This window comes from Pholcus phalangioides, unplaced genomic scaffold (genome assembly GCF_987345545.1).
Source record: "Pholcus phalangioides strain wild (caught in Gottingen) unplaced genomic scaffold, Ppha-v1.0 ptg000009l_1, whole genome shotgun sequence".
Classification (NCBI taxonomy): Eukaryota; Metazoa; Arthropoda; class Arachnida; order Araneae; family Pholcidae; genus Pholcus; species Pholcus phalangioides.
In genome coordinates this window covers 61,326,803-61,350,446 of record NW_028301602.1, presented here as the reverse complement: position 1 = coordinate 61,350,446, position 23,644 = coordinate 61,326,803, and the positions used below count along the sequence as shown (strand labels likewise).

At 38.1% G+C, this 23,644-nt stretch overlaps 1 protein-coding gene and 1 non-coding gene across 2 annotated transcripts; both read right to left on the bottom strand.

Annotated features, from left to right (window-relative positions):
* Positions 1 to 5,627: 5,627 nt before the first annotated feature.
* On the bottom strand, positions 5,628 to 5,699 carry TRNAP-UGG (transfer RNA proline (anticodon UGG)). The gene has a single exon. It is a non-coding gene; the product is annotated as a tRNA-Pro (tRNA).
* Positions 5,700 to 9,249: 3,550 nt separating this feature from the next.
* Positions 9,250 to 22,100, bottom strand: LOC149083453 (pancreatic triacylglycerol lipase-like). Its single transcript, XM_089236743.1, has 7 exons — positions 21,570 to 22,100; positions 20,170 to 20,438; positions 15,508 to 15,654; positions 14,547 to 14,655; positions 12,390 to 12,506; positions 11,414 to 11,548; positions 9,250 to 9,628 (listed from the first exon to the last, which is right to left on the bottom strand). Exons 1-7 carry the CDS (start codon positions 21,685 to 21,687, stop codon positions 9,303 to 9,305), a joined length of 1,221 nt encoding a protein of 406 aa, XP_089092869.1. The 5' UTR covers positions 21,688 to 22,100; the 3' UTR covers positions 9,250 to 9,302.
* Between the last annotated feature and the right edge of the window lie 1,544 nt (positions 22,101 to 23,644).

The window sequence follows — 23,644 nt, the reverse complement described above, 5'->3', positions numbered from 1 at the left end:
GGATCGAACGATGAATTGGATTGATTTACTGACTGATTGATTGACTATTTGTCCATTGTCATTTATCAAGTCGTAGTTAATTATTATCTTGTTTGAGAGAACCATGTTCGTAATAAATCAGAGCCGCCCTTAGGAGGGTGTGCGAGAAGCACCTCTCGCATGTCTCATGAATTCGGAATTTTCTATCGATTATAGAATTCTGAATTTTCATCGATTCTGGAATTCTGAGTATTCATCGATTCTGGAAGTCTGAGTATTCATCGATTCTGGAATTCTGAATATCCATCGATTACCGAGTTCCGAATTTCCATCGATTATCAAATTCTGAATTTGCATCGATTCTGAAATTCTGAATTTGTATCATTTATGTAATTCTAAATTTACATCAATTGTACAATCATGAATTTTCATCTAAAAAGAAATAATTCTGAAATTTCCTGCACTTTAAGGTACAAATTCTGGAATTAGTTCTTCCATAAATTCTGAGTTTTCATCAATTCTGGATTAATGTATTTCATTTATTCTGAATTTCCAATAGATGCTGGAAAACATTATCTCTGTCAATTACTTTTCTTATTTCCGATTCATCGATTCTGAATTTTCATTAGTTCTCAGACAATTTCTTTCATTTGGTCGAAATTTTAATTGGTTTTGTAATTATTTCTTTCATCAATTTGAAATTTTCATCATTTATTGTAATTATTTATCATCACCTATTGTAAATTTAAATTTAAGCGTGTCTATATACATTTTTTATGGATATTTTTCAGCATTACTATACTTTCTGTAATTATGCATGAATTTTTGGATGACGATTTCTCCTCTCCCACAGAATATATAAAATAGGGCAAATGAGCCCCGGAATCATTATTGACGCCCTCTGGCCGCGCTGTTATTTTCTGACCATCGTGAGGTAAGAGTGGCCCTGAAATAATTTGGCCTTTTCCATTTTTTTTCCTAATTGATTTTCAGGCCAGTCTAAAGGATTTAAAATTTTGAGGACCAAAGCATTCCTTGGTAACGACATTAATTTCCGTTCCCAATATACTTTTCATCAAGTGCAAATATATTCCACCTATAACGATAAATAATTTATAACGATACGATTCCCTGGTCCCTTGAATGTTGTTATATAGGATTTTCACTGTGTTATTATAATTTTCAATATTTTTGGTGTGTTGTTGGCCTACCCATTAAGACGCCAATGATGATATAATGGTTTCTGGCAGTGACATCCATACAGGTGGTTATAGGGAGAGGGGCGGTGGCGAAGGAGGCGCCCTACCGGTCCAGTGAAAAAATTGTATTATTGGCATAGGGTGAAAGGTGGAGGGAGGGGACATTCGCCCTTCCCAAGTTCACTATTCACATCTTCGGTGATTCGCTCCTTCCCCCCGTTCAAGGAGTCTCTGTCCCTTTTGGTGGCGTCTTAACATGGAGCCCAAATCAAACATGTTCTCCAAATCATTCTGAATTATTTTATTCAAATTCTAACCTCCCACTCCACATGAAAGGATAGAGCCACCTTAACGTATGGGCCCATCCGGGCGCTGCCAAGACTCCACAGGTGCGGTGGGGGGGGGGGGTGACTCATGGTAATTAGATCTCGTAGAGATTTTCACCGAGTGGCTTTAGTGGTAAGATGCTCGTTTACCCCCGAGAAGGTTGCCGTCAGGCTCCAGGTTCGAACCGGGAAGGAATATAGGTAACAAGATATTTTTTTCTAACGAGCTTGAGGTGACCACTGACAGATGTCGCCTTAATTCCCAACCCTTGTTAACGGTAGTAAATTGTGGTATAGTGTTATGGCCGGAGTTGGTGCGTGTGTGAAGTAGTAAAAATTTTCGAGATTTAGCATGCAAATTTGTAAGCAATTACTTCTAGTCTAGAGAGAAAGGAGTAGAAAAACCAATTACCCCCCCCCCCCCCGCATAATGCTCTGAAAATTACTTTACGGCAATGCTTCTTAAGAGAGTCATGAACCCTCACTTGGTTCAAAAGACTAGTGAGAATTGAAATTAATTGCAATAAAATGTTATGATTGGACCCTATTTCAATAACGCTATCCGTGCTCGTGTATGTAATGTAATCGCAGATTCTTCTAGTACATGGACGGTATTTCCGAGCAACAAAGATTTTCACGTACTCCCTCTTCCCCCAAGTGACGGGGGTAGCGCTGATAGGGTTCCTCACCTTTTCAGAACCTAATTTTAAATATTTTTTACATCATGAATTTTCTAGAAAATCAATGAATAAAGCCTGTTAGAACTCTTCGCGGGGGTGGAGGACTCATTAAATAAACTTGGGAACAGCATTTTTCTCCAGCTGGGCTCCATCACCTTCTGCACCACCTTTGACATTAATCGAAATTACCGGGTGCGCAGCTCTTGTCCAACACATAAGGACAATATCTATCATTGATGTTTAAAATGAAGTCATGTTAAAGAAAAATGTGTGTGTGTGTGTGTGTGTGTGTGAACATCAGTCAGTAATTCGAAATTTTCACTAATCTGAATAGGATCAAGGTTCGGATCACCGTAGGGGGTCATCAACGGTTCAGACTGTGCGAGCCAATAAATATATTTCCAGGAAGCCCGAGAGGGCCAATAAGTCATACTGGCCATCTAGATTCTGGTGTCTTAATGGTTGAGCCGTAACGGGGCCCTGGGGCTCTGAGTCAAACATGGGGTGGGGCAATATAAAATATTAATTTTCATTTATTCAGAACTTATTTTTTCATCAAATTTAAATTTCATTTATTCAAAATTTCATTATTGTCGGGGGGATACAGAAGAAATTCCATAATGTTTCCAAGTGCAATATTCGCTGACAATGAAAAAGGTCCAAAGGTGTCATCCTCAAAAAATTATGAAAAAAATTAAAGCACATTCATCTCACCCAGAAACACATGAAAAATTAGCGACGGAATGCAATTATTAAAGAAACAAAAATGATTAAAAATGGCAACAGTTGGCTATTTATCCTCTTTCGTGCTTCTTGGTGTGTCTATCAATATATCTCTATTGTGTGTGTGTGTGAGAAAAACTTTACCCTCTTTCCTCAGAGAAGTGGATCAGACTATATATATACTAGAAAACTTGGATCACACATACTCAGACTATCCTCTTGTTCTTCCCTCCAGCGCTTCCTCCCGAAACTCTCCTTCTAGTTATGCTTCGCGACATCAAATGCAAGGAAATCACGTGACTCGGTGGAAATAAAGTTCCCGCCTGGCAATTTGCCCATAAAAATATGTACAATTCAGTCTCTAAATTTTAGGCTTTAAAGATAAAAAAAAAAGGATACACACAAATTCACATCTAAAGATGAAAAAATATTAAATTATTTTATTTCATTAACACTGGAATAATTTCTTTCATCAATTCTGTATTTGTTTCTTTCATTAATGCTGAAATTATTCCTTTCATCGATCTGAAATTATCTTTCATTAATGCTGGAATTATCGCTTTCATGAATTTTGGAATTATCTCTTTTTCCTTAATTCTGGTATCATCTTTCATTTATTCTCGAATGATCTTCCATTAATTCTGGAGTTACCGCTTTAAATTATTTTGGAATTATCACTTCATTAATGCTGAAATTACCTCTTTCATAGATTTTGGAATTCGAATATCTCGGCGGATATTGCACTTGGAAATTTGGATTTTTTTGGTTGGCAACAAAACAAAATTCTAATTAGAAGTTAAGTGGGGGGGGGGGGGGGGAGGGGCTTATAAAATTTAGGATACATTATTTTGTTACACACTGTATTTTCGCTCTCAAAACTGGTACAAGGTAATTATTGAACGCCTTTTGAGCATTTTTAAATTGAGCCTATATATGCCTCTGCGACGGACGGTTGATGAGATAAAGACCGCGTTAGCACTTACAGGACACTCCGTTCTTTGAGGCTGAGGCATACGCAAGAGGTTCATTGATCATTTTTGTCGCACCACGGTCATTTTCTGCACGCGAGGTCTAATTAGACCGGGACCTACGATTTATTGCCGATTCCGAACGGCAGGCTTGTTTTTTTTTACTCATCGCGGAGATGGTGCGCTAACCCCCCGATGGGGGACTGACTCCCTGCGGTAGCAATTTTTTGCTGCGGTCATATCGCCGTTCTGTTGTACTTTTGCGTCAGGAAAGTTTCTGACAAGAACGAACCGGGCATCGAACTCGCGACACCTCTAAACATCCTCTGGTACTTTAGGCGAGTATCTTATCGACCGGGCTACCGCACCCCTACGCAAGAGGAGAGGGGCTCGGAGAGGCCATGCCCTTGCAAGACTTCAAATATTACAAATATGTATTGATATTTGTCTAAAAATACTTCTATTCTAAATATTCTAATATTGTCTATTCTAAATTCAAAATATTGTCTAAAATATCGAAAGAAATTGCCAACTCTTTCTTTGGGGGTTCCAAAAAAATTTATGGGGCCCAAGGAACAGAGTCGCAACTAGAAGCTTGGTCAGCAGGGCCAAACATGCATTTTGGTGCCCTCTTGTAATGTTAAAAGCATAGGGGGGGGGGGGGATTGACTTGGAAGTCTGGGGTGGGGGGGGGGGCAAGGTCATTATTGTTGGCGGGGGGCACCAACCGTGACCCCCGCTCTGTCCCACTAGGGGATATAAGCTGGTCCGTCTCAGGAGACGTGGGCCACGGTGAAAAAATCCAAGACCAGCAAACCACCCACACCAAGCCACAAGCCAACTAGCAGCAGGATCCCTCATACACCTTCACCCCCCCCCCCACACACACACACACTTCCCCACTTGTTGTACATCACGATGATGATGATGTCAATTCATATATACATTAGATCAGTCGACTCCACCGTTGACGCTGGGGAGGGGGGGGGGCGATACCTTCGCGACGCCCACGTCCTCCCTTCCCGTATCTCGCCGGCCATGGTTAAAGAGAGGTAAAAGTGTGAAAGTGGTCCAGTGCTCGTGGCCAATAGACCCGCCTGCTCTCCCGCCCCCAGTTGCGGCCCTGCCTAAGAACGAACGTGCGCCGTTTCCACATGCTAGAAACAGGCACTGCCCATAGTGTTGGCTATTTGATCATTTTATCGTAGTCGTTATTAAAAAAAAAATGTCAAAGAAATATTATTTCATTACTTTAATTTCATGGAAATATCCATACATATGTTTCATGATTAGGGGCCGTTCAAGTATTACGTAAGCAAATTTTAAGCTATTTTGACCCCCCCCCCCTCCTTGTCAGCAAAATTTATTTCATCAGCTCTGCCCCTCTGAATCCTAACTCATATTTTCATAAAGGGTAGTTGATGACGTAAGCATTATCCAAACCCACCCCCCTTGTCATCCAAAGTCAGCAAATCGGAAACCCCCCCCCCCATCGATGATGGCATAATACTTGAACGGCCCCTTATATAAAACGTGCAAAGAGAGAATCTTGTATCCAAGCGAGCGTAATGAAACGCAATCGAAAAGATAGACATCGAAATTTATTTATTCGTGCTTGTAATAATAATCGTCGATTACCAAAATAATCGCTCTGGCAAAAAATATTTCCCGGAATCATGCGAAAATTATTGAGAAATAATTCTCAACAAAATCTCAATTTTAAAAACACGAGGGAAAAAAAATTGTGCGCTAGGGCTCGTCCGGGATTTGAACCCGGGACCTCTCGCACCCAAAGCGAGAATCATACCCCTAGACCAACGAGCCACGCTCAGACGAGGAGCAATTGTAATTCAGTAATGTTTTGCATTCATAATACCTGATAGAATACCTTAAACGTAAATGAGAGAGAGAGAGAATATAATTTCTTTAATTGATCAGTCACATTATTTCCGTGACGTCATATGATACACAACATTGAAATCGTTTATTCTGGAAATTTCGATTCTATCCAATCATCGATGAGAAAAATCGCGTAAAGAGGTGTGTGTGTGTGAATATTTTCATGATTCCCTTCTTTGTCGTGAAAAATCATAGTTTTAGACATGGGTGGAGATAGGGGGGCGTGAGGGCATTCCCCCCCTCCCCAGCGCATGGCCCCCACAAGGGGTGGGCTGACAAGGCTCCAGCCCTGGGGCCCCGGGAGGATTTTCATCATTTTTTTGTTTTTTCACGCTATAAATTCTTCGTAAAGGGGGGCCCCGTGAAAGTCTGGTCGGGGGGGGGGGGGCGTAAAATATCCCAGCCTAGGGGCCCTGCTTCAGGATGTGGGGGCCATGCCCCAGCGTCAAAGGTGGAGTCGACTGATCTAATGTATATATGAACTGACATCATCATCATCGTGCCCCCCCCCCCTCAGCATAGGCGGTATTAGACTTGGAAGTCTGCTCGGCACGGTCGTTATTTCTGGGGAGTACGATGATGATGTCAATTAATATATGCATTATGGTGTCAATTCATATTCAGCACATACATTAGATCGGTCGGTCGGCTCCTCCTTTGATGCTGGGGGGGGGGGGCAGCCCATGAAAAGGGAGTGGGTCGACAGGGCCGTCTTAAGAGCTTCATGGGCCCCGGGCCAAGTGATTTTTCTGAGGCCCTACCAGGCAAAATCTCGAAAATTTCTACCAGATCTAATTTTTGTCATGCCCGGGTGGGACCCATGCCTTAAGACGGCACTGGGAGCGGGGAGGGGGGGGTCGAAGCCTATTTAAATCATGAGTATTCGACATAACCGATTTTTTTTCCCTAATGAATGTGTTGAAGACAGGGCCGTCTAAAGAGCATCATGCCCCCCTCCCCTCCCCCGAACCAAGTGATTTTTCTGAGCTTCTACTGTGCAAATTCTAAGAAGTTTGAACCAAATCTCATTTTTGTGAGCCCGCCTTCTCTTTAGGCCCGTGACGGGTGGGCCCCAGATACCAATCTGGTGGTGGGCGATTGTGGAACCAATCTGTTCTCTAGTGCAGCGAAAAATTCGGCCCCCTTAATGTAAAGCATGAATATATGTAATTAATGTAATTAAAGATAAAGGTATATTTCAACATCAGCGGCAGTGATGAGATGGTATATATATTCTAGAAACCTTGGGTATAACCTCTTCCAGAGAAATTTCCCCCAAAAATTTCCCTTTGGCTAAATTTTCCCCACGCATTCAGGCAAATGTGCTGCCTTCTAGCGGGAAAAATACGTAATCAAGTATTTTACAATAGAAAAGAATTAATTTCTTTATTTTTTGCAAAAATTCTTTAGTTAAATGAACTCTTGAAATTTCCCCCAAATGCTGAGAAATTTCCCACTTCAGCAAATTTTGGCCAATTTTTGCCACGAATATAGGAAATTTCCCTCGAGTTACCATCACTGATCAGGGGCAATACTCAATGTGGGATTTTTATTTTTTTCAGAGGTCGAAAATCGAATGTGCTGCCATCTATGTTTCATAAGCTGGAACTAATATTTTATTATATAATCGCTTCGACATTTAAGTTTCAAACTAGGGTTACCATACATTCTCCTTCAGAAGGACGTGTCCTCCTTTTTAATGTCATTTGAAGCGTGTTCATAGATTTCGGAAAATTGTCCCTCTTATCCTCTTTTCAGGTTCTCTGGAATTTACAGTCGACTCTCGATATACCGATGCCGCCGCAAACGGACGTTATATTGGGAGGCAGGACCATAACTAGGCTGGGGCAACCAGGCATTGCCCCCCCCCCCCCAGCCAAATGAGAGCCTCACAAAAATGTCCACTTATTTTGCATAATTTTTTCGTTTGTAAGGGCCTCCCAAGAATATGTCTGTCCGGGGCCCCGATAAGGTACGCTACGGCAGTGGTTCTCAATCTTTTTTTGCTCATGGCCCGTCTTCATGGTCCCCGCATCCTGAAGCAGGGCCCCCCCAGACTGGGATTTTTTACGACCCCCCCGACCAGACTTTCACGGGGGGCCCCTTTATGATGAATTTATAGCGTGAAAAAACAAAAAAATGATTAAAATCACCCCGGGCCCCAGAGATGGAGCCTTGTCAGCCCACTCCTTGTGAGGGCCATGCCCCCCCCCCTTTGAACCATTTCTTCCTGTGGCCCCCTTGTGACTATTTCCTAACCCCCCCCCCCCCCCGTTAAATGACAATTATTCAAATATGGTATTTTACTGGCAAACCGTTCACCCTACAGGAATACTTTCAATTAGAAAAATTATCCAAATAACGTGTAGTACTCAGATATGTACTCAGATCTCGTTAAAATTCAAAATTTCGAACAACTTCAGTCAGTGACAAGAAAGTTTACTTCTTTGAAAGATCTCCGGGTTCTGGGATTTTTTAGGGTTCCATTCGATCATGCGGAACCCCAAAAAAAAGCTGTCGCGGAACACTAGTTGGAAACCCAGGATATAGAGCAGTGTTTCTCGGTCATTTGTGTAATCCTAATTAGCTCCTTCGCCTCAGTCAACGTTTATCTGCGGCTCCCAAGAATACTCAAACAAAGAACCCATTTGCAAAGCATCAAACAGGCACATATCAATATCACCAGCACACCGGGACGCCCCCCCCCCCAGGAGCTGCGACGCATACTTTGAGAAGCATTAATGTAAGTTTATCCCCAATTTTGAAGATGTTTCCTCACCATTGAAAGCACATTGTTACGAAATGCTGGTGCCTTCAGCGAAGGCCCGTAAAGCTTGGAATGTATTTTGTGCGTCTACTAAACACAGTCGAATCCCGTTTTAAGGGATATCGTTATAACGAAAATCTTGTTTTAACGAACACTTTTCTAATCCCCCGGATAAGTTTACGTAGGAACAATGCAAAAAACCTGGAATTCCTACAAAACGAAATTTTGTTACAACGAAGTGATTTCTCCGATCTCTTGGAGTTCGTTATAACGGGACTCGACTGTACGTCACAGCAGGGTCGTTAGACATGCTTTAGACCGTGACTCACGGGTCGAAAATGGATGGGGGGGGGGGCATCAAGTGGGTCTGGTGCCCCGGGCATTGAACTAAAGGGGGGGGGGGAAGGCCGAATTCACCCTTCTCCTGCTCCTTATACATTACAAGGAGGGGGGGTGGTTGCACCAAAAAACGAATTCTTGTCCTGACTGGCAAAGTATCTAGTAGCGGCCTTGCCCGTGAGTGCTTACCTTGAGATTTAATGAAGGAAATTTTTATTTATGGAGTTATTCTAAAGTTGCTCGAGCAAACCTTGTATCAAAACATTACGGATAACAGAACACCCACAGCACCCCAAGCTCCACGGAACATCACTGTTCAGAAAAATATGAGACAAAGGACTCTATTGAAATGCTTTAGCGAAACAGGAGTTTTCATTCGATACGAAGTTTTTTTTTTTATATTTTAATAAAACTCTTCATGCTTAAGAGAAACTGAGACGACGTAGCTCATCACCATCATTTTGAATGAGCAGCGCCATTTTTTTGGTGATTTTCGGAGGCGGTATGCAATACGGGGAATGATCGGACGTCCGCAAGTAGTACGCATCTCCTTCTTTGCCGTTGATCGGTTTCGTCGCCGGGTATCCCATGACCGCTTTAGCGCCGGACACGCATCCGCCTTCTTCAAAGATTTCGTTGTTCTTACATTCGGTTCCGACGAAAGTGCAGTTCTTGTACCTTATCGACGAAATGTAATACTCATTCCCAGCGTTGTGGTCGCAACTTGTTGCCATCAGAGCTGTGATCCCTGCAAATTGAATGTCACTTTAATTCAGAGTCTCTCATAAATTTGCTCAAATAGTTTACAAATTCATAAAAATTGAAGCAATTGTGTAGATATTGAATGTGGTTTGCGAAAAATAGATTACACAAATACAAACACAAAGGCCACAACAGGCAAAATACCCGACGAGGTGACTGAAAAAAGATGCCATAAAAATATGGATACCAAATAATTATAACCAACATACAGCAACCCAATATAAAAGTATATACGTATCACGGAAGAAAAAACTAATAATTAATATTATATAACATACACTGCTTATAAAAAAGATTATGGTTGTCTTTTTCTAAGTATGAAAAATAGCTTCGCGATTTATCACACTAAGTTAATCGCACTTCTTTTTAAACGTTTCAATTGTATTAGTATTTACGTAGAGAGCGTTGATGTCACATTCGTACTTAAGCTATCTTCCTCATTAAAAACCGACGCGAAAAAGTCATTGAAAGCACCCCACACATGCCTACATTGTTATCTACCCTAGAAGAGTGCCAGTAACACGAAAATTCAGATATGAGCTGTTAATTTTATACCCTGCATTTCATCGAACTGTGATTTGCATATTTCCACTGATTTTCTTTCGCGCAGTGCTCTCTAACGAAAAAAATTCAAACAATTTTTTCTGCACCAAAACTTCCCCCCCCCTTTATGAGAATAATTTTTTGTGTGTGTAAACCGCATTCAAATATATCTATAAATAATAATTTAAACGACTGCATTTAGAATAATCATTATTTATCATTCATTATGGCTTTTTTCGCCTGTAAAGAGTCATTAATGCATTTCTCTGTAAATCTCGCCAAATTGACGACAAACTTGGCAAATTTAGCGGCAGCACCAATGATTTGGTGACGTCATGACGCCAAAGGAAAGGAGTGGATTTCACAAGAATATGGGAGAATTTTACAGAACCTGTCTATATAAAAGCGCTGCCAAAGCGGAACCATGAGCAGTTTGTTGAGCTTTTGAAGATTCTTGTGCTTGTGAGAGAAATCACTTCTCTGTTTAGCGTGTTTCGTCAAATCGCTGTTCTGTAAAATAAATCTGTGTTGCTTTTGTGTGTGTATATATATATATATATATATATATATATATACACACATACCGCGCCGCTGTATATATACACAGCGGCGTAACTAGCCATTCCTGTGCAAGAATTTGCATTTAGGCCTGATCGATACTTCATTTTCACAATATTTTTTCAATATTATTCACCTTGATCATCATATAATATATCTTCACACTTCTTATTTTGTGCATAACCTATGATATTATACCTGGTAAGGGCATGGTCTTCCCCTACCGTTTAACTTTATCTTGCTGGATACGTTGCATTTTTCTAACCCAGAAAGGGCACCGGAAAGTTTAATGTATTTTCTATTATACCCTATTAAAGTCACTTGATTAGCGGAATAATAATTTCGATTATTACTCCGCTAATCGGCATATATATGATAGAGGCTATCAGCTGAGCCATTCAGCGAGGACTATCGTTCCCAACATTCAAGATATTAACGTGCAATGTTTCAGAAACATCAAACAAGTGCTTTCATAATATCATTCATTTATGAGATTTCGTAAATTATATCAGCAACTCTGAAAAAAAAAATCGTCAAACATTCGAGTATTTAATGAGTTTTTCCTTTCAGGAGCTTTTCTCCCCTCATGAGCTGAGACTGTTTAGAAATATGAATCAAAACAAGATATTAACTAGAAGAGTAAAATTTATCATGAAAGGAAAAGTTTCACCTTCTCCATCCCCGACAGCTGTGATATTAACTCCGGCGAATGTTACGTTCACGATAGTAGGTTTGCACATGGGTTGATGATGACCACCATTAGGGTAGAAGTCCACGTGGCCGATGGCACCCGTCATTCCCAAACCTATAATCCACGTAGAAAAATGTAATTGAAAATTATTTCAATATAAAGAATGTCTCTAAAGAAAGAGAGTTATTTCCACCGAGAACAGACGATCCTTAAACATTATTAGTGCTCACATAAACACGAAAAATCCAGCACCTGCCACTCTCCACTTCCTATATGGAAGTCAGGTGGCAGCACTTTTCAAAAACGAAACGCGCTTAACTCTGATATCATAACTACGTAAGAGTGAGTAACAACACTTTCTAGTATGCACCAATTCTTTAAGCATTGCTGTAGTTAAGGGAGGTTGCTACGTCTCTACTCAGCACTTCACGCTACTAATACGAGTTATAAGGAATAGAAAAGTGTGTCTCTGGTGTATTGGTTAGCGCACTTGTCCGGTATGCAAGGAGACAAATCACTTTTATCACTTTTCTTTCCAAATATCAGTTTCGGTTTTCTCAGTATATTCTTAGCAATGTTTACGGGGTGTATGAGTACGGTGTAATAGCAGTCTAAAGAGACCTACTCAATATGACCAAAATTCGACGGCCACATGAAGTAGGAATTGTATAAAAAATTGGTATCCCAATCTCTCTCTCTCTCTCTCTCTCAAATAAATTCTTCCGACCTAGTGATTAATGGAATAGATTGCATAGATGCACATAATTCTCATAATTCAATCCTCAGTGAAGCAAAATGATAAAGCATTAAATCTTTAGAAATTAAATACAATATCCTACCTCGTGTATATGTGTACTCGTGCCCTAAGAGTGCTTTTTTCCCCCTTAGTTTTTTCAAGTTTTTTTTTTTAAATTTTATTTGGTCATTTAAGTGTCAATATTAATCAATACTGTACCGTCAACAGCGATCACTCCCATATTCGTATGAATGACATCGACGAAATCTGCATCTGACGAGTCCAGGCGAACCTCTTTTTCAGTCCCGCTGAAGTACGGACCTGCTGGATCCATCCCTGTCAAATTCCAGTAAATCGTCCTTTATTTCTAATAGAGCTTGGAATCGATTAAAATTGTTAACTGGCTAATTTAAAAATTCCAATCGATTAATCGACTTTGCAATCGATTTTCAATCGAATATTTTCAAAATTTTCAAATTTTTTCAAATTTTCGAATGAATATTAAAAAAGAATTTAAAAATATAGTAAGAAATGAAAGCCGTCCAATTTTTTTTCATTTCTAGTTAGTTAGTCACTGATTTCGAAACTAATTTCGATTTTTTCACACTATGACTCCACCCCCCCCCCCCACCCTGAAACTGCTCTTTAATGGTACTGAGGGGGAGGGGAGCTGATGTCTCCCGATACAGTGTTAACCAATACGCATCTGGACGCGTGATTCATGCATCAAAATTCAATTTTACTCCTCCGAATTTCGTTGAGGAGTGAAAATACTCCTTCAAATTTTGTGTTTTGTGTAAAAAAGTAGTATTTTTAATAGTGTTATTCCTCACTAGTTAACAAAAAAAAAAAGGACCCTCCCCCTCGTTTTACAAAAATACCCCTTAAAACTTTGGAGAGGAGTGAAATTACTCTCCAAAATAATATTTTTGGATAACTGCTCCCGAATAAGAAAAGTGATATTCACAGTGAACATAATAATTTTGGTCTAGTCTTCTGAAATTCCAGTCAAACTCAATTTAAAACTGCAATGACGATATCACCATTTTTCGTAAAATCGGCTTGTAATTTTTTATGTCGAAAAGTTTGATCAAAATATTTTTAAATATGATCACTTATCTAAATGTTATGTATTGGAATATAATTCACGACATCTTATCGCTTCAGGGCGGTATTCACCGGCATGGTTTAAACGAGTCACAATTTTTTTGATAAGAGATCCACACGGATTGGTTAAATTCAGGTTTTTAACCAATCTATGTTGATCTCTTATCCAAATATTGTGACTACAGTTTAAACCATATCGTCAATACAACCCTCATTCAAATAAATCATATTTAAATTATGAACTTTTTACAAAGATTTTAATCAGATTGATCGAATCTATTAACTCAACTACGATTAAAAAAACAATTGATCGATTAACCGACCTGAATCAATTTTTCTTATCAGTTCCCTTCATTGCAAATAGATATTTCTTTAGTTGCATATTTGAACTGATTTATAAAGATCAATTCAGAACCTGGATCGCATTATGAATAAAAAAAATACGGTTCACGAAGTACATAAAAACATTTTTTTACAATAAATATATTACGGTAAAAGCCCGAAGACTGGTAAAACCTAGAATTTATCGGTGAGGTAAAAACCCGAAATACGTTTGTAAACGTTTTCATTTCGGACATTTACCAAGTCGAAGGCTGTTTCTTATGAATAAATCAACAGTTATGAACTCATTAGTCCCTCAACTTACTAGTTCCTTATTAATAAATAATAATTAAAATTATTTAATCGTTATAAATAATCAATAATAAACAAATGAATTAATTAACTGCCATGTACTTATTAGTTGCTGACACTAATTAAAAAATTGTTAAAATTACTTACTCCCGCTGATTAAGCAATTATTAATTACATAATTAATCTACTCCGCCCATCAATAATCATCATGACCATCAATGGTCAATTGGTTCATTAAAAACGGATTTTAACTGATCAAATTAATAAATTTTCTCCGAACAGTATGAAGTTTAAATCTATCAAATACTTTATTAATGATAATTGGTCATTATTTCGTTAGCGTCAGGAAGTATTGCGTTCTAGGTGGTTGGTTGATTCAATAGTTAATAATTAAGTAATTATAACTATTAAACTTTTATAATTATTAATTAATTAATTAATGAGAGTCAAGAACTTTCACAATGGTTAATTTATTTCTTTAGAACGAACTTCGACTTGGTAAAAGTCCGAAATGAAAATGTTTACAACCGTATTTCGGGCTTTTACCTACTCGCCTTGGTACAACCTAGGTTCCGCCGGTAAGACCTAGGTTTTACCAGTCTTATGAGTTCCAATACCCAAATTATGAGTTCTTACCAGATATTCTTTGGAGGTTAGGAATTTTTTCCCCCACATAACCAGCGATATGAGCTCCTAAGCTGTGGCCAATCAAGTGTATTGATTGGGGGCTTATACCACGGTATTTCTGTAATTCAATATGTAAAAATCAATAAATATACGCATAAAAAGTATACATATATTTTTAAATATTCATAGTCAGTCCCGCTTAAACGGATATAAACGGTTCTAGCACACAATATCCGATTATGTGGAAAAAATTCAATGGGTGTTTGACACCGTTAGTATATTTTGTATATTGAAAACTATTGTACATTGATTGATATATTGTATAATGTATATTGATCAATATCAATAAAGATTCTGGAATAAATCAAGCATCAAAATAAAATGAAAATTGTATTTTGAATTACAGATTATGCAATATCTGAGATTTTTACTTTTTATTGAGAAATTCAGCGTCCTCTATAGGCTCAAAAGAGAAATTACGAATTAAAAAAATGTACGTACTCATTTTTTTTTTCAATTTTTAATTTGGCAACATATTTGCCATCAATTCCAAATGTTTTGTATAATAAAAACATAAAGGTTGATGTGTATTTACAGTTGTCGTGTGAATCGTAATACATGTATTCGATTAAGCTTGAAAAGGTGCTGAACTCAGTGGTTTGATTAAAAACGGGGAACTTTAACATGTGGGAGAAACTTCGGTTTTAGAAAATTTTATCCATTTAATCGGGGTATTCGCTATCCGTGAATATCGCCCTGGTCACTAGGTTTAAGCTACGGTCACAATTATTGGATACACGAGATCGACACGGATTGGTTAAAAATCTGAATTTAACCAATCCGTGTCGATACCCTATCCGAAAATTGCGGCCATAGTTTAAACCCTTTCGGTGAATACCGCCCTAAGTGGAGTCGCCTGTATATGCAAGTAAAATTGAAATAAGTTAAATCTCTTTTGATCGTTGCTCACCTGTAAGAATCGTATCAGTTGCGCAATTAGTGCTCCGACCACCCTCGTATTGGAAACTGCCTGGATGTACGGCCTTCCGTTGTAGTCGGTCCAATCTACGATTATAATGTTGTAATCACCCTCTTCGAGAAGTGCATCTTTCATCCTCTATAGTAAAAAATAGCGTTAGATTCTCTGGTGAACATTTTAAAAAATTCTGAATATCTTTTTTTTGATCGATCATTTGATCATTTTTGTCGCACCACGGTCATTTTCCGCACACGAGAGCTAATTAGACCGGGACCTACAATTCATTGCTGATTCCGAGCGGCAGTCGTTTGTTCACTAGTAACAAACTTCACATTAGGTTCACAACACGCATACACGAACATTCCAACTTGTACCAATTCGTTAGAAGATTGGTACGTTAGAAGATTCCGCAGAGGAATGTGGACGACGATGTGGACACCCTGCGGTCGGTAGCAATTTTTTTTTCTGAGGTCATGTCGCCGTTTCTGTTGTACCCTTGCGTCAGGAAAGTTTCTGACAAGGACGAACCGGGCATCGAGCTCGTGACACCTCTCTCTGAACATCCTTTTGTATTTTGGGCGAGTATCCTATCGATTATCCTGGATTTAATACTCCTAGCGAGTATCCTGGGATTTTTCTTTCAATTTCTTTTTTCTTTTTCTTCTTTTTTTTTTTTTTTTCAAATAACATGAAGAAAAAGAATACAATGTCAGCATTTGTGTTTCAGATTCCGTTTTGCAATGGAAACTTTTTTAAATTAGCAGACTGGTCGAATCGGCTTCATTTCCGTAGCTCAACAGAAATACAGGGTAGGCGAAAATGCTAGCCGCATTTCAAAAGTCAATGAAAAATCAACGAATGTCATAAAAATGGGGTGCGGTTTCCACCAAAATACTTATCAAGGCGTCGAGATTTTTTTTTTTCATTCTTATTTAACATGAGCATTCATTCTTCAGAAGAGCACTCAGTTTATGTAACGAAAATCTCAATAAACATCAATTATGCACTTCGTGTCACATTTTGGGTGCTATGAGTTACTCATGACAGCGTCATCTGTGAGCAAATTTTTAAACTTGTTTTGTTATTCATAAAAAAAAAAATCTTAACTCCTCGATAAGTATTTCTGTGCGAAATGCCCATTTTTTTATGTCATGTGTTTAGTTTTTAAAATGTTCTAAAACTTTAAGAGACCCCTCTTCCACCCAAAAAAAAAGCTTTAATCATTGTTATCTCAAGAAGTGCAAAGCAAATATAGAAAAAAATTTGTTTTTATTAATCCTGTCATTATGAAAAAATAACGTTTATTAATCGGTACTCGTTGTATTGTACCGCAACGAACACATCTGTGTGACTGCGTGAAATCCGTGATTATACGTTAAAGATGTAGGTTATGAATGTCTTAATGGGAAAATTAGTATGTAGAATTTTTTTTTTTTTTAAATTACTACGTAAAGAATATAAAAAAAGCTGTAAAAAATTCACAGATGGCGTGTGATTATAAAAATTGACATTTCTTCTACAAGATCTTGACCAAAACCCCCTGCCGTTCCTCACAATTTCATTATTGGTGAATGAAATTTGAATATGCGTATTATCAGATGCGTATGCTGGACGGGTCATAAAAGACAGGTGCCCCCTCCCCAAAACAATTTAGAAAATAACTTTGTGTTTGTTAATTTAATATATTTATATTTTTTATTTATTAATTAACTTTGTCATCTTAATTAATTTCTGTTGGTTTAAAATGTTTTATTAAAGGTTAGTAATTAAAAATTTCTCTGTAAGATATTCCTTGTGCCCCCTTCAAAGGTTGATCCTGACAGATCAGTATAGATCAGTACAATTTTCTGTTTTGTGATACCAATTTAGAATTTTTTTTTAAATTTTAAACAATAAGTTTATCTTATACTGCATTATACCTTCGTATAATTTAAGTTGTTTATAATTGGGAGAGTCTTTTGTGGAATTTGCTATATTGTTAGTATATTTTTATTGTTAGTATAGTAATAGTTTAATATTTTGATGGTTGTATACGGGTGGAACTTTTGAAGAAGTTGGAGTTTATTTGCTTTTGGGACATGATATATTTTTATGAATTTTTGTGATAAACTCATGTTTGTTCGCCAGACCGGCTGAATTGCGCTGTAAAAGACGTATTCGCGTTCAAACTTGCAGCCGTGTCGATGTCACAACGGTTTCCCAATTATATTTTTATCTAATACCAATAATATAAAGCATAAAATGTAAAAGAAACACCTCATTTTTTTTCCAATGAGAGGGATAAAAGGGGGGAACTTGGAACACATAGAAAAAGAAGCAATGAATACAAGTATCGTGTCCTTCGATAAAAATGGACGATTTTTTCAAATCTTTATGTTCTCTTTTCAGACATGTAATTTCCTAAAGATGCCACGACCAGAGTGAGTCTATTGCAGCAGATTTCCTCAGAAAAAAATCTAGTTTCTTTGCGTGTTGGTCAAGATAGCGTAGAACATTTCATACACCGGTACCAAGAGACGGCAAGAGGAAACCGCATTTCGTTCACCGTCCAGAGAATAATCTTCGTCGATTTGGTGGCCAGTCACGTCGGAAGTTGTTCGCTTAAAATTCACGAAACGTATGAACGGAGAGTTATGAAGAAAATTAACCTTCAATATTGCGAAATGTTTCGGGAACCAAGAGAAGAAATTGTTCCAGAAGCTGCTGTGTTTAACTTGAAGGAACAACAACATCACCTAGAAATGATTGAAATACGCGTACACAAAGAGATGGAGAACAAAACGCTTTAATTGTGGGTCGAACCCTTTCGTCTACGCACCCAATTGTACCTCGAAGAGATAGTATTTGGGTTTTTTTTTTAATTAAACACCAGAAGAAAATTAAATTAATTTCACCGGTTATAGTAAGCTTTTATTATCTTGGAAATATTATATGAGTTTTACAAATGTTAATTGAAGTTTATACGAACGAATGGTCTTTGTTTTGATACGGAACGAACCTCTAGGCAGTGAATTTTTTTTTTTTTTTCGCAAGGACAAACAGAGCACTTCTCCGGAGCTCAAAAATTATTAAATGCACTTGCTTTCTGATCTTGTTGAATTCTTGAATAGTATGTTTAAGATTTGAAACTAGTTTGTGTGATTAAATGACAAAATAAGCATATGCCATACCATATTTCATAATGTTGTTTCACTCTATTTATGGAACTACCAAAAATCGAAGTCTACCCACTTCGCTCATTAGCTTGACTTATTTGGTCGGACTGTAAGTAAGTATAAGTAGTAGGTAAGTATAGCTGTATGTTGTTATTATATAGTTATAGTTGTATTGCAGTAGGTAAGTATACGTACTACTTAACAGTACATGCCCTTTGTATGCATTCCTTTGGGGAATCGGTAATAATTACCGAAATTGGTGCATGGAGGAACGTGCTGTGTGTGCGTACAGGCATATGTATGGCTCACACGTATTTATATTATCGAAGTTATGCTTGCATCATATTATACTGGTGCTGAAATCTGTCTTCCATATTTTGAAGTAAAAATGGCTCAGTGCCCGAATTTCCGTGTTATTTTAATACCCTATTGAAGGTTTGTCTGCTCTCTGTGAGACGGAGTGTAACTAAATTGATAAATTGGAAAATTAGGGGGCTTCTCCCTCATTTTATGCTTTATTATTGATATTAGAAAAAAAAAATAAATTGGGAAAGCGGTATGACATTGATACGGCCGCCAGTTTAAATATGAATACATCTTCTACATCGCATTACAACCAAATTCAGCCAGTCTGATGAACATGAAATTATCAATAACTAATTTGTAACTGCTGGATAGGCCTATGTTCTGATTTCGGGTGCCGTGGAAAACATTTTGATATACAAAGGGTGCAATGAACCACAAAAGTCTGAGAGCCACTGCTCTAAGTGTTTTTATCCATAGCATATTTTCATCTATAGCAGAGGTGATCGAAAATCTGTATTTCTGGGCTGCATTGGGAGACTATTTACACTATATATCGCCTTGGGCAACACCTAAACGGTAACACAAAAACGGTAGCTGATAGTAGTCCTTCAAAGCTGTGGTTCATTACCAGGAATGAGAGAAATATTTCTACCAGATGTTCATATTTTGATAGTCCTTTCTAGGCGAAATATCCGTATTTGGAATGTCACGTCAAATTATTTCAAATAGAAATAATACTTTAACTGTAATTCCGATTCTGTAAGCAAGGACAGCCAGCGACGCCTTTTTTACTACCTAGTATGGCCATTGTGGTCCCGTTTTTCGTGATCAAATGATGTCATTTTGTTTTAGTCGCGGTAATGACAAGAAAAAAATTGGCTCATTAATGGGAGTTGATTGGTAATGATTAACCGCCACTGGTCCGCCTTTGGCTGGAAGAAACATGATCAGCAATAAGATCCGTATTTAGTGAATTTGAATCCTAATATCCCTAATAGGAAAGACATCTTGAGAGACGATTAGATACTGTTAATTTGGTCGAATTCACAAGCTCCACAGTCGAGCTGACCAGACTGGTCTATAGTGCTTTATGTGCTTATTTACAGTATGGTTGTTATGGTAAGAAGTGTGGTGGTTTGTGATCATGAAACACTACGTATGGACAAATACCTCGTGAAGACGATTTACTTACATGTCTTGCATCGCCATCTTTAACGTCGGCCACGAATCCGTGGATGAGGAATTTCGTTGGTAAAGATTCGTTAAACGTCGACGACTCCAAAGACTCCAGAGTTGGTTCTAATCGGTATCTCGGATATTTCTGGGTCGGTGTGAAGAGCCAGAACTTTGGTTTTATGTCCTCTATCGGTGGTAAACTTATCGGTCGATATATTGGATGAAAGAACGGCGGTCCCGTAAAGAAACAACCGACGTCTTCCACGCATTTATTGCTGAACATGACTACAAAGTGAAAATTCTTAATTAATCAACAGGCGTCCAAATCATTTGATTTCGTTTCTTAACATTCTATATTATGGATATTCTCTCGAATCACAAAGGCAAGATTTACACAATATATACACTTTTCTTTCGAAGTCGATAGATGAAATAAAATAAATGGACGCATTACTTAGCTCATGAAGATGGTAGAGTATATAGATGGCAAGATTAGGTTATTGTTATTTTACTTAAAATTTTGGTGACTTTTCGCTTAAAATAAACACAAAAAAATCATCTTATCCAATCATCATCAAAATAATTTTAGCTAAATTTCAAATTTAATAACTATAAATACTTTACATCAAGCTGAAGGTTAGCGCCGTTTGTTTGAAAAATGGCCCTTAAAAAATCTCTCCACATAGAATTGGTGGATCCGCAAGACAAAAATTACAATTGCAAAATTTGACGCCACTGTTACTCTCTGAGAAAGAGCACCGATTGTAGCAACTCTGACATACGCGTGCCCCCCACTCATGCAATCATCGTTTTAATTATTCTCAGCGCAGCTCATGTACAAACTGGCAGAACAGATGATGTTCCTCTCTGCTATTCGCTCAACGGTTAATAGACAATTGGCTAATGCGAGGATGAATTTCGGAAATAAAACTCAACTACCTCTGCGAGGAATTGAATCGCTGTCTCCTCGAGTGCGCTATTTACACTACAGAAGCAACAAACATTTTTCTTCCCTTTGAGCATATTATATTTTGAGCACATTTACAAATTCAAGTAACCATCGTTAAAAAGCGGGGCAAATGTATAAAACAATTCGGATCAACTAAAAATGCAGGAATGTCCTGCAATACAGGACACAAGTGGTCCGACGAATTTTTTGTGTCATTTCACTATTCCTTGGGTTCAGAAAGGTTGAGAAACGCTGAGTTAACACATTCTCTTTGGCGGGAAAAGCATCATTAGCATTGTTTAATGGCACCCTGGCAGACCGATACTTCCATCCCGAGTTCCATACCAAGCACCAAAGCATGTAGCCGGTCAGAAAATGTCTTCGAACTCATGTCTGCATAAAACGATCATCGCAAGACTAATGAACCACAAATAATTACGTAAAAGAAAAGAAAAAAAAAACGATACCTTCATTAATTGGATCGGAGATCATCTTCTTCACATTAACACCGAACAAAGCGTTCGACATTCTCGCGAAAGTCATCAACACCAACGTGGATATCATAACCTCTCTCCCTTTCGGCATGATCTAATGAATCAACGTGATATGATTAATGTAGCACGTAATAATGTGGGCATCAATAAAAATGCAATGAGGCTCTCTTATAACGGCAGGAAAAATTTTCACTTCAGGTAAAATGGTGTTTTACACTTTCTACGTTCGTGTTTTATACGTTCTTATATATAGAGAGGGAAAAGCTTGACTCTAGGTCTTCTCGCGCACAATATATACCGTATTTATTGAAAGAAAAAAAAAAGAAGTCTCCCTTTCTTGAAGACCTTGAGGGGGAGAGAGAGAAGAAAGAGTCATGAACTTCCTTCAGTGGTGTTTCTGTTCGTAATTAATCAAATAAAAGAAAAAAAATGAAAAAGAAAGTCAATAAAAAGTAGAGAGAAAATTATACGCCGCTGCTGATATGATAGAAAAGCTTCCGATTTGCTTTCCTGCCATGGCGAAAAAACTAACAACAATGGATGAGGACAAATACCGACGATTGTTAAGAAGGGGGGGAAGACGACACACAATAGGCACAAAGTTAACCGACACACCTGCTTCCGAAAAACAACTTTTTTTTTTTGCATGGAAAATATGATTTAATAAAACAAAATAGAGGAAAAACGCGAAAACATCGTGAAATTCTGAAGATTGTTCAAAGTTTCTAAGAAAAAACAATCATGATTGAGCAATTAGCGTATTCATGAGGATTAAGAAAAAACTATTATTGTTATTATCTACGTTTATTCGGTTTATTGATATTTCGTGATTGCTTTGGATCATAACCTATTTGTCGGAAGACATATATATATATATATATATTTTTTTTTTTTTCGGTAGACACACACACTCATTCAAGTCCTTATTTGAAGGACGATAATCGCGGCATTGAATCGAGCGTTATAGTTGGTTGAATGGTAAGGTTCGTGGATCTTGTCGATGCCTTCCTCTCTACGCACGGTTGAAATTTTAGAGAAATTATTGTGCCAAATTCGGAAACGTGTTTCAAGTACAATGTATGACACGAAAATTTTTACACGCGAAATGGTTGTTCGAAAGCTTTAGTCATCGGTGAGTAACACTAATTAATTGATACAGTGAATGTAAATTTTCTTATGCTGTTGTGAGGAACTTTAAACCTGCCCAAATCTAGCCACGGCAGGTTTGAAGTGTAGGCAGCCGCACTGTATCAAAAGATGTTAGATAACGTAGAATGGTGTTACAATACAGGGTGTCTACAGTGTGGTCATAGTGACTGACTCGCATCGCGAGGACACGGTTCGAACCCTACTTGCACTGTGCCGCAGTAGTGGTCGGCTGGAGTTCGTTTTCTGTGGTGCCCAACTTCGAGGCGAGAATGGTAGCCGATCTTCCGCGTTAAAAAGTCTCGCCACAGAGAGCAACAGTACTACAACGACACAATTATTCAATCACTACACTTCACTCCTAGTTAGAAAAATTTATGGCAGATGGCAACGCTGCACATAACAAAGGTTAGGTTCACAGCACATACACGCACAGCTTCTAGCATAGGTCCAGGTCTTTTTCGACCACCTGTATGTATCTCTTGATTGAGACAGAGAGGCGGGCAATGATCCGATCAGGAAAAGGAGGGTCTCTATTATTAAAGATGGCGTGTTATGAGTTATTAAAAGCGTTAACTACCCATCAGAAGGCTACGAAACTTCAGAAACGTCCTAATGGGAAAGACATTGAGAGGCACAAAAAGAAAAAAAAATCAGTTCCGACATTCGCCACTAATGGGTGTTTTCTATTTAAATTTTGATGCACATGCTAATATTTTGCACTTATGTGATCAAACTCTTCGAGAATCATGGCAAAATGGCTAAATATTCCCACCAAAACCATTTGCTGTATGAGATATACTGCGTTTAGATTTACTGTATTACGGATTTTAATAGACTGTATTACAAATTAATAAAACATATTTCAACAAGCAGATAAAGTAAATAAGAATACTCTTAGG